Source organism: Pocillopora damicornis, chromosome 8 (assembly GCF_964200805.1).
Source record: "Pocillopora damicornis chromosome 8, jaPocDami1.2, whole genome shotgun sequence".
In the NCBI taxonomy this organism is placed as follows: domain Eukaryota; kingdom Metazoa; phylum Cnidaria; class Anthozoa; order Scleractinia; family Pocilloporidae; genus Pocillopora; species Pocillopora damicornis.
The window spans coordinates 13,498,521-13,510,962 of NC_142677.1; the positions used below are offsets into that span (position 1 = coordinate 13,498,521).

Below are 12,442 nucleotides of genomic sequence, written 5' to 3' on the forward strand. Positions count from 1 at the left end.
TTTCCAAAAATGAAAGGTATTGATTGTAGCTGAAAAGCAAAAATGGAAGGCCTTATATTAATTATACCTTTTAAGCTTCGTGGGCAGCTGGAGGAGCGTTTGACTCACCGGTGATGCTCAATATGACTAACTTCCTGCCAAGCGTAAGATCTCGGTTTTGTCATTTTCAGGTGCCACATTCTCAAGTAAATTAATCATCACATGGGCATCAAAACCAAACAGAACCAAGGAATTTTTTGACAGGCGCTACTGATCGTTCAAAGTAAAACAGGTGACCAAGCGTGGATTGTTTTTAGCGTGTCTCTGTCCATTAAGACGTTGGCGCAAGTTTTCTACACCATTCATAAGGAGCGATGAAGTAAAACAATGCAATATTAGACCGAATACTTTCGACGCTTTCTAGAAAAAGTACACTATCCTTTTTGTAGCCAGCAATATCTCTAGCTTTGGAAATTCAATATGGTTATTATATAAGAAAGTAAGGTATTCGATTTTATTTGGACGTCGAGAAGATGGTTTTTCATTGTTATTTTGTAAATATTTTGATCTTTCTTATTTTTGGTGAAAAAAGTAATTAAGCATCATCCCGCAAAAAATTGGATAAACTACATGGTGAGAACTGTTTAAAGTAAAAAGCACGAACAGACAATTTTTCTTTCCCTTTTGCTTCAAAAAATTAACGCTGTTAATGTAAATTCTGGTCATATTCATAACACGCAATGTTTACAACAGGTGAACATGTCTGTCATTAATTCTGCGACAGACGATCAAATGGCAGAAAGTGATTCGTGTTATGTTGTTGATGGTAAATTAATGTATCAAGGAACGAAATGAAGGAATAGGAAAAAAAAAGAAAAAAAAAAGGGAATGACACCTCCACGTCTAACACTTTTGACTGAGAACATCCCGTGGGAGCCAAAGTCGACTCTGTACTGCACATGCGTGATTGAAGATCGAGAGTTTTCGCCGCGGATTTTAATTTTCATCCACTGCCTCAGTTGACATAACATATCGGTCAGCATCTTTTCGCAATTCTGGAGATACCAATGTATGTTAGTTCAAATCAAATATTAATCAGACTCTTTAAAGGGCAAGGGGAGACCTTCATAAGGACAAATTGGAAAATTAAGAAAAGGAAGCCTCATTTTGAATATAACATTTTCTTTCACCTTTTTGACAGCCGACGAGATGTAGATCTTATCTGTGTTCTTGATTTTTTTTTTTTATGATGATGGCCTTTATGTGATGAAGGCGATAAATGCGCACTAATTAAGCGAATCCAGTGAAGGAAACAACGGATGTAAAAACGTCGTGCAGCAGTTGAGGATTTTGGAATTTATTCGAAAGAAAAGCTATTGCGCGGATATTTTAAATCAATGCTTTTGACGCTTTCTACTCTGTCTCGGAAGTTATGATCCATCAAATATTTTTGCTTGCCCGCAATTACTCGAAACGTATCACATGATGATGGAATATGCCCCAGCTAAACCAGTGAAGAATATGCAGGAAATAAACCCCTTTAGACGAGGCGGCTAAAATATTGTCCGGAAAATGAATATTTGGTCGAGAAGCGAAGCCTCGAGGGAAAATATGAAATTTTTAGGACAATCTCTCTGCCAGGGGCATTATCAGCCGATATACCAGCAAATCAGATGTTGCTTATTTATTTTATAACCCATCTATTAAATTTCGTATCGAAGGTTGACTAAAAATTTGTTTGAATGTTTTTTAGTTTCCGGGGTAGCATTCGAGATTAGCTTTTTTATGTCACTACCTGTGGACTCTAGAAAATGAGCTCGTTTTTCTTCCATGTACAGTAACAAAGATTAAAAATTGAAACTCTTGCGCTGGCTTTTTCCGCTGGCCTTGTTTTCTTTCGTCAAACTGAATCTCTTTCTTTATTTTCGATATGGGAAAGGGATGAAAATTTTTACTTAATTTGCTCACTTTGGATCGTCGAACGCTGGTATGCGCGGTTAGGATATAACTATACTATAAACCTTACGAAGAGGTATTCAAACCCATTTTTAAAACGGATAACGGCCTTCTTCCACAACAAATTATGCATTGTAACTCCTGTTTATTATGCTTTCCTGTTAGTAGCCCACCAACTTCATAAACGGCATTAAGGTCAGAGATTAAAGGGAATGATAATCCATTAAAGAAGCTCTGGATTGTTAAACACATTCTCCTTGTCAGCACTTTTAAAAATGCATACAGAGCAGTATGGGGAGTATGCATATTGATGTCAGGGTGTAAAGGATTAATAGTTTCCTTTTTATTATCAGGTCTATTTCCATGTTCTTACATAAGTTCTGATGCCGATGATTCTATTTTAAAGACAAATTAAAGTACGGCAAATCCATTCGTAAGTTTATGGGACTGAATGAAATATCCGCGCGCTAACTTTCTCAAAACAAAAGATTACTAGTATAAATGGTTTGGTAAATAAGACAAGAAACTGCCATAATCCTAAGAATACCTTGACTTTCTCAAACAGTTGGAAGAAAATTTGACTCACCGTAGAGACAGAAATCAGTTCTTTTATAAGTTGTAAAGAGAGCTTCATCAGAATGATGACATTAAGAGTGTGCTATTCATGAAATACAATAAAGAAAGAGATTGATGCAGAAACAGAAAGCACCAATTAAGAAAGTTTGAGACGTTTCCGAGGAACACTTTTGTGTAATGGTGATAAATCGACAAGGGTACATTCTCTGATGTGCATTACATTCTCATCAATGAGAATTTGACCTAAGCACTAATGATTATAATTACGTTCAATCGCTAGAAATAGCAACCTCTATCCCTTAATGATAGCCATCAGAATCTCCTCCATTTTCAACCTTCAAAAAGCTAATTGATGACATTTTTTGGGCGTTGTAGATCGCGTTGGTTTTATGACCAATTTTACACCTACTTCTCAGAGACACTTACCGTGAAAAATAATGAAGCCTAATTTGCTTGTGTCTCATCAGAATCCCTACAATGAATACAAGGAATGTGCGAGTTAAAAATGGAGGGACATCTTCCTTTCTATTTGACCTCGCAAGTTTGTTAAAAATCACACATTAAAAACATTTCATTAAAATATTTCTAAAACAGCTAATGATGATCATTTTGCGACATATAACGACTATAAGCACTACATATAAGGAATTGCAGCTCCATTTTTTACGCTTCCGTGTCGTAACCCATTGCTTTTGACACATAGGTTCAATCCCATGTCTCTCAACAATGTCTTTTAGATAGCTGGTTTATATGTGAGACCTCGTATTATCCCCAACAGTGCTAAGGATTCTATTTTGAGAACAATAAAGGTGCTGTAAATCGTTTGTTTATTGTCTTTGGGCCACTGCCCTACTGTCATTTGTAAATATTTTTACAGCCAAGTCTTGAAGCTATTTTTTTTTCTGTAAAAGATTACAACTTTGTCCTTTCTGTAGTGTCTCCCTATCTCTATCGTGTCCTCTAAAAAGGTGCATTTATCTCTTAAGAACAAGTTGGTGAATTTTTTTCTATCTTTTCCTCCTTCCACCAAAATGAGTCCAAGCGGAATCCGTACTGAGGATTATAATACCGAAGTCTTTAAAGCTAGGATTCAAGTTTCTCATATAAGGTTGGTTTGATTAATTAAAACAAATAACGATCACTGTTAAGAAGGAAGAACTTAGGCGAACGTGTAGAGTAGGAGTCAACAGTGCTGAAATGTAGTGTATTGGAGATTTGGCTGAAGAATTTGAGATGGGGTTCGCACTTTACTATTGACCGCTGTAACACGCATTGCTAATGGTGAGAAGTACTCAACAATTAGTTAAAAGAGTGTGTGCATTTGCGAAATTATATCATCAAAGAGTTGTCATCCTGTAATAAGTATTCCTTACGCCAAGAACGCTATCACTAAAATTTTTAATCTCATGAAATATATGTACGATGATCTCAAGTTACCAAAGACGTCACGTTTCTAATGTCTTTGTTTGATTTAGGACTTTTCGGTTCTGATTGCGGTGAAAAACGTGAAACGAATCTCAGAGGTTTGCTTTCGACCCCAGTTCGTAAATTTAAAGTTGAGATATGAAGATCATTAACTGACTGTTATTTCTGCACAAATTTACAACAGCTCAGCAATTGCTGACCAGCAATAACTTTAAGGATACAAGTAACTGTGATGCTTTTAAAAGAGAGGTATACGTTAATACGAAACTTCACAATAATGACATCTGTTACCCTCGAAGGTATTGATCAGTGTATTTTTACACGGCCTGTGGCATGCTTGTATACTTTCACGCCCATGATACTTCGTTCCTTAAAATCGAATTCCTCACCTAACAATTACGTACTTTTTGTTTTGATTTTTATTTTCGTTGATCGTTCATGTTAACGTCCAGGACGAAACCGGCGCCTAGAAATTTATAAGGTGTGATGCTGTGTGGTGCTTTCAGCAAGGGCGACGGTTCTTTGAGTCGATCCCTGTTGATTGTAATCGGTGTTCGAGCCCGATTCATTGCGAATTTTATTGCAGTATGCACAGTGGAGTATTCTTTTGAACTCTAACCTAAACAAAGGATTCATTCCAGCGTAAATGAAAGGATTAATGGCGTTTGACAAATTTACGAAGAAAGCGCACAGCAGTTGAACATTGCGAGGTACTTTTCCCACAAAGCGTACCAAGATGGTAATCAACCAAGTAGGAACCCAGCATAACATGAAGGCAAATACTACAACGAATAATGACTTGCTTATTTGGATTTCATGTGCGCTGAAATGGGTATCCCGTCTTTGACTTTGATGGGTCATCGCTAAATTGATGTTGTGTTCCCGGATTTTTCTGGAGACTTTTCGGTAACTAAAAATCGTCACAGCCAGGGGAAGAAGGAAAAACAAGCCAACGACCACAAAATAATGAAGTATTTTGCTAGATGCAGCCAGATGTTGGTTCAAGCACGAAGCATAATCCGGCACAAATTGAAAGCCTTGTAGACCAGCCAAGCGAGAAAACAGGATGTAACCAGCAATTAAACCCCATACAAAGGCCAGCACGAGGCGGGATTTTATTGGGGAGAAGAACCGTTTATAATCCATATCTGACTTGCATATTCTCATGTATCTGTTAACTGCTGTCAAACCCATCGTCACGGGTGAAACGTACACAACAAATAGGCTGAAAAAGGCGTTTATCTGGCAAAGTACTTTACCAAAGATTTCTTCCTGAAATGAGCACTCCGGCTGCAAACGGCATGACGAAAATGGTGCTCAAAAGATCGCTGATAGCCAACGCGATGATGTAAATGTTAGTGGTAGAACGTAGTCTTGTATTCCTGTAAACGGCTATACACACCATGATGTTACCTCCCAGCGAAAAAATGTTCAGTGCAGTCATAAAGCCGGACTCTACGATGGTCAAAGCTACACTGCGTGATGGTAGATCGACCATTTTATTTGGAGTGTTATCGTTGTTGCTGCAACTTTTGCTTTTCTTCTTATATTGCAGTTGATGAGACGAATGTTTATCCTAAGCTGGCTTCTAATGTGCTTGGGTGAAATGAAAGTATGTTGGTTCCCACCAATTTTTGAGGAAATCTTCGTTCAATTGGTTTTCCAAAACGAAAGGTGTTGACTACAACTGTAAATAAAAAAAGGGAGGGCCTCCTATTAATCATATCTTTTAGAATTCTCGGACAGCTGGAGGAGCGTTTGACTCATCGGTGATGTTCAACAAGATAAACTTTAAGATTTCGGTATTGTTATTCATCCGTGTCACGTTCTCAATTAAATTAATCATCACATGGGCACAAAACCAAACAGAACCAAGGAATTTATCGGCAGGAGCCACTGATCCTTCAAAGTAAAACAGGTGACCAAACGTGGATTGCTTTTAGCTTGTCTCTGTCCATTAAGATGTTGGCGCAAGTTTTCTAGACCATTCTTAGGGAGCGATGAAGTAAAACAATGCAATATTAGACCGAATACTTTCGACGCTTTCTAGAAAAAAGTGTACTTTCCTTTTTGTAGCTAGCACTGTCTCTAGCTTTGGACATTCAATATGGTTATTATACAAGAAAGTAAGGTATTCGATTTTATTTGGACGTGGAGAAGATGGTTTTTCATTGTTATTTTGTAAATATTTTGATCTTTCTTATTGTTGGTGAAAAAAGTAACCAAGCATCATCCCACAAAGAATTGGACATCACTACATGGTGAGAACCATTTTAAGTAAAAAGCAGGAACAGCCAATTTTTCTTTCCCTTTCTCCTCAAAAAATTAACGCTGTTAATGTAAATTCTGGTCATATTCATAACACGCAATGTTTACAACAGGTGAACATGTCTGTCATCAATTCTGCGACAGACGATCAAATGGCAGAAAGTGATTCGTGTTAAGTTGTTGATGATAAATTATTGTATCAAGGAACGAAAAGAAGGAATGGGGAAAAAAAAGAAAAAAAAAAAAAAGGAATGACACCTCCACATCTAACACTTTTGACTGAGAACATCCCGTGGGAGCCCAAGTCAACTCTGTACTGCACAGGCGTGATTAAAGATCAAGAGTTTTCTCCGCGGATTTTAATTTTCATCCACTGCTTCATTTGACATAACATATTGGTCAGCATCTTTTCTTAATTTTGTAGATACCAATGTATGTTAGTTCAAATCAAATATTAGTCAGACTCTTTGAAGGGCAAGGGGAGACCTTCATAAGGACGAATTGCAAAATTAAGAAAAGGAAGCCTCACTTTGAATATAACATCTTCTTTCACCTTTTTGACAACCGGCGAGATGTAGATCTTATCGGTATTCTTGATGTTTTTTATGATGATGGCTTTTATGTGATGAAGGCGATAAATGCGCACTAATTAAGCGAATCCAGTGAAGGAAACAACGGATGTAAAAACGTCGTGCAGCAGTTGGCGGCGATTTTTGAATTTATTCGAAAGAAAAGCTATTGCGCGGATATTTTAAATCAATGCTTTTGACGCTTTCTACTCTGTCTCGGAAGTTATGATCCATCAAATATTTTTGCTTGCCCGCAATTACTCGAAACGTATCACATGATGATGGAATATGCCCCAGCTAAACCAGTGAAGAATATGCCGGAAATAAACCCCTTTAGAAAAGGCGGCTGAAATATTTTCCGGAAAATGAATATTTGGTCGAGAAGCGAAGCCTCGAGGGAAAATATGAAATTTTTAGGACAATCTCTCTGCCAGGGGCATTATCAGCCGATATACCAGCAAATCAGATGTTGCTTATTTATTTTATAGCCCATCTATTCAATTTCGTATCGAAGGTTGACTAAAAATTTGTTTGAATGTTTTTTAGTTTCCGGGGTAGCATTCGAGATTAGCTTTTTTTGTCACTACCTGTGGACTCTAGAAAATGAGCTAGTTTTTCTTCCATGTACAGTAACAAAGATTAAAAATTGAAACTCTTGTACTGGCTTTTTCCGCTGACCTTGTTTTCTTTCGTCAAACTGAATCTCTTTCTTTATTTTCGATATGGGAAAGGGATGAAAATTTTTATTTAATTTGCTCACTTTGGATCATCGAACGCTTGTATGCGCGGTTAAGATAAAACTATACTATAAAACCTTACGAAGAGGTATTCAAACGCATTTTTAAAACGGATGATGGCCTCCTTCCACAACAAATTATGCATTATAACTTCTGTTTATTATGCTTTCCTGTTAGTAGCCCACCAACTTCCTAAACGGCATTAAGGTCACGAGATTAAAGGGAATGATAATCCATTAAAGAAGCTCTGGATTGTTAAACACATTCTCCTTGTCAGCACTTTTGAAAATGCATAGAGAACAGTATGGGGAGTATACATATTGATGTTAGGGTGTAAAGGATTAATAGTTTTATTTTTAGTATCAGGTCTATTTCTAAGCTCTTACATAAGTTCTGATGCCGATGGTGATGTCTATTTTAAAGACAAATTAAAGTACGGCAAATCCATTCGTAAGTTTATGGGACTGAATGAAATATCCGCGCGCTAACTTTCTCAAAACAAAAGATTACTAGTATAAATGGTTTGGTAAATAAGACAAGAAACTGCCTTAATCTTAAGAATACCTTGACTGTCTCAAACAGTTGGGAGAAAATTTGACTTACCGTAGAGACAGAAATCAGTTCTTTTATAAGTTGTAAAGAGAGCTTCCTCAGAATGATGACATTAAGAGTGTGCTATTCATGAAATACAATAAAGAAAGAAATTGATGCAGAAACAGAAAGCACCAATTAAGAAAGTTTGAGACGTTTCCGAGGAACACCTTTGTGTAATGGTGATAAATCGACACGCTTACATTCTCTGATGTACATTACATTCTCATCAATGAGAATTTGACTTAAGCACTAATGATTATACTTACGTTCAAACGCTAGAAATATCAACCTCTATCCCTTAATGATAGCCATTCCCTTCATTATTAATCATTCTCAGCATCTCTCCCATTTTCAACCTTAAAAAAGCTAATTGATGACACCTTTTGTGCGTTGTAGATCGCGTTGGTTTTATGACCAATTTTACACCTACTTCTCAGAGACACTTACCGTGAAAAATAATGAAGCCTAATTTGCTTGTGTCTCATCAGAATCCCTACAATGAATACACGGAATGAGCGATTTAAAAATGGAGAGACATTCTCCCTTCTATTTGACCTCACAGGTTTGTTATAAATCACACATTAAAAAGATCGCATTAAAATAATTCTAGAACAGCTAATGATGATCATTTTGCGAGATATAAGGAATTGCAGATCCATTTTTTACGCTTCCGTGTTGGAACCCATTGCTTTTGACACATAGGTTTGATCCCATGTCTCTCAACAATGTCTTTTAGATAGCTGGTTTATATGTGAGACCTCGTATTATCTCCAACAGTGCTAATGATTCTATTTTGAGAACAATAAAGGTGCTATAAATCGTTTGTTTATTGTCTTTGGGCCACTGCCTTATTGTTATTTGTAAATATTTTTAAAGCCAAGTTTTGAAGCTATTTTTTTCTGTAAAAAATTTCAACTTCGTCCTGTCTGCAGTTTCTCTCTATCTCTATCGTGTCCGCATAAAAGTAAACGGTTCATTTATCTTTTAAGAACAAGTCGGCGAATTTTTTTCAATCTTTTTCTCCTTCCACCAAAATGAGTCTAAGCGGAATCCGTACTGAGGATTATAACACCGAATTCTTCAAAGCTAGGATTCAAGGTACTCATATAAGCTCGGTTTGATTAACTAAAACAAATAACGATCACTTTTAAGGATAAAGAACTTAGCGAGCGTGTAGAGTAGTCCTTACCAATGAGTGTACAGTGCTGAAATGTAGTGTATTGGAAATTTGGCTGAGAAATTTGAGATAGGGTTTCACACTTTACTATTGACTGCTGTAACACGTATTGCTAATAGTGAGACGTTCACAACAAGTAGTTAAAAAGTGTGTGGATTTGGGAAATTATATCATCAAAGGGTTGTCTTCCTGTAATAAGGACTCCTGACGCCAAGAACGCTTTTATTAAAATTGTTATTCTCACGAAATATATGTACAATGATCTCAAGTTACCAAACGACGTCATTCGATTTAGAACTTTTCGGTTCTGATTGCGGTGAGAAACATGAGCAGGTGGCTGTCTCAGAGGTTTGCTTTCGACCTCAGTTCGTAAATTTAAAGTTGAGATATGAAGATCATGAACTGTAATTTCTTCACAAATTTACAACAGCTCAGCAATTGTTGACCAGCTATAGCTTTAAGGATACAGTTAACTGTGATGCTTTTACAAGAGAGGTATACGTTAATACAAAACTTCACAATGATGACATCTATTACCCTCGAAAGTAATAAACAGTGTACTTTTACGCGGCCTGTGGCATGATTGTATACTTTCACGCCCATGATACTTCGTTCTTTAAAATCGAATTCCTTGCCTAACGATTACGTACTTTTTGTTTTTGATTTTTATTTTCGTCGATTTTTCATGTTAACGTCAAGGACGAAACTGGCGCCTAGTAATTTACAAGGTGTGGTGCTTTGTGGTGCTTTGAGCAAGGGCGACGGTTCTTTGGCTCGATCCCTGTTGATTGTAATCGGTGTTCGAGCCCGATTCATTGCGAATTTTATTGCAGAATGCACAGTGGAGTATTCTTTTGAACTCTAACCTAAACAACGGATTCATTCCGGCGTAAATGAAAGGATTAATGGCGTTTGACAAATTTACGAAGAAAGCGCACAGCAGTTGGACATTGCGAGGTACTTTTCCCACAAAGCGTACCAAGATGGTAATCAACCAAGCAGGAACCCAGCATAACATGAAGGCAAATACTACAACGAATAATGACTTGCTTATTCGGATTTCATGTGCGCTGAAATGGGCATCCCGTCTTTGATTTTGATGGGTCATCGCTAAATTAATGTTGTGTTCCTGGATCTTTCTGGAGACTTTTCTGTAGCTGAAAATCGTCACCGCCAGGGGAAGAAGGAAAAACAAGCCAACGATCACAAAAAAATGAGCTATTTTGTTAGATGTAGCCAGCTGTTGGCTCAAGCACGCGGCATACTCTGGCACGAATTGAAAACGTTGTACACCAGCCAAGCGAGGAACTAGTATGTAACAAGCAATTAAGCCCCATACAAAGGCCAGCACGAGGCGGGATTTTATTGGAGAGAAGAACCGTTTATACTCCATATCTGACTTGCATATTCTCATGTATCTGTTAACTGCTGTCAAACCCATCGTCACGGGTGAAACGTACACAACAAATAGGCTGAAAACGGCATTTACCTGGCAAAGTACTTTACCAAAGGGCCATTTTCCTGAAATGAGCACTCCGGCTGCAAACGGCATGACGAAAATGGCGCTCAAAAGATCGCTGATAGCCAACGCGATGATGTAAATGTTAGTGGTAGAACGTAGTCTTGTATTCCTGCGCACGGCTATACACACCATGATGTTGCCTCCCAGAGACATAATATTCAGCGCAATCATAAAGCCGGACTCCACGATGGTCAAAGCTACACTGCGTGATGGTAGATCGGCCATTTTATTTGGAGTGTTATCGTTGTTGCTGCAACTTTTGCTTTTCTTCTATTATTTCAGTTGATGAGACGAATGTTTATCCTAAGCTGGTTTCTAATGGGCTTGTGTCAAATGAAAGTATAATGGTTCCCACTGATTTTCTGAGGAAATCTTCGTTCAATTGGTTTCCAAAAATGAAAGGTGTTGATTGCAGCTGTGAAGCAAAAATGGAAGGCCTTATATTAATTATACCTTCTAAGCTTCGTGGGCAGCTGGAGCATAGAACTGAGCTAAAGCTGTCAAGCCATCTGCCAAATTGTATTATGTCCGACTTTTTCCGGGACTTGTTTCTAGCTTTTCGTTCGTTAATTGAAAGTGAAATTTCGGAACAAGCGAACAAAAGTTTGCAAAAATGCCAGGCGCAATAATTTACGTTACTGTAAAGTGAGCAGAGACAAAAATCCTCAAAGCTCCAACAAAATAGGCAGTCCGAGTTTTGACGGTCACGGTTTTCACGCTCAGTTAGATTGTAAGTTAACGTACGGTAATAAAAATCAAACATAGCTAACACTTGTATGGTATATAAAGTTTCGTTTTCAAAAACAAAACAGAAAAAAACAGGAATGATGACAAATATAACCTGGAATAACTGTTAAAATTCATACTAATCATGAAGGTGTCAGAGCGACTGCGATCACGCTGAGGTCTATAGCGGCTAGCTCATCATGGCGATCTTCGGTCATCGCAGTGGAGCAAGTCTCAGGAACTAAATCGACTACCCTGCGAGTGGAAAAATAAGAGCTTGCTCTGATTACCTTTCCGATGCGTTGAGTGGAAGGCCACATCAGTCACTGCAGCCGAGTTTTACGGCGCTGTCATTCCGAGCGATCTTCATGTCCTAACGAATTCGGCTGTTGTTCATTAATAATACACTCGCCTTGAACAGTTTGTTTTCTACTTGTCATGTGAAATAACTTGCGTATTTGTGTGAGCCACGATTGGGCCGAATTTCACTGAACATTTCACTTTCAGATTCTGTATTAGAAACTAAAAAACTTCAGGAAAAAGTATTCAATTCGACATGCTAAACTATTTGTAAACTATTGCAGAATGTGAGCTTTGATGGTTTGACATTTTTGACAGCTTTAGTCTTGTACAGCCAATCAGATTATTTGAACCATTCTAACAGGGATTCCGATTGGCTTATTGTAGCGTGCTTTATGAGAGTATAGAGCATGCTGACGACACTTGTTCGCTTTGGAAATAAAGTCTGTTTTGGAAAATTGAAAGTAATTCTTGGGGAATTTAACGGATTCTTTAGTATAAAACAAATAGAGAAGCAGTTTTCTTTCTTCTTTCTTTTCTTAATTACCTTTCGTTTGCTAACTTGAAATCATTGTGTATATATTTCGTGAGACTAACAATAGAACCGCTAGAG

General features: G+C 37.6%; 2 protein-coding genes across 2 annotated transcripts; both read right to left on the reverse strand.

The window, feature by feature from the left end:
- Positions 1-2,256: 2,256 nt before the first annotated feature.
- LOC113679925 (histamine H2 receptor) lies at positions 2,257-5,434 on the reverse strand. The gene is given in 2 exon segments (XM_027196907.2): positions 2,257-5,203; positions 5,205-5,434. Coding segments are annotated over 2 exon segments (1,023 nt in total). The 3' UTR covers positions 2,257-4,410.
- A 4,042-nt stretch (positions 5,435-9,476) lies between these two features.
- On the reverse strand, positions 9,477-12,000 carry LOC113679818 (beta-1 adrenergic receptor-like). Its single transcript, XM_089214095.1, has 2 exons — positions 11,820-12,000; positions 9,477-11,218 (listed from the first exon to the last, which is right to left on the reverse strand). Exon 2 carries the CDS (start codon positions 11,026-11,028, stop codon positions 10,003-10,005), a length of 1,026 nt encoding a protein of 341 aa, XP_089070221.1. The 5' UTR covers positions 11,029-11,218; positions 11,820-12,000; the 3' UTR covers positions 9,477-10,002.
- Between the last annotated feature and the right edge of the window lie 442 nt (positions 12,001-12,442).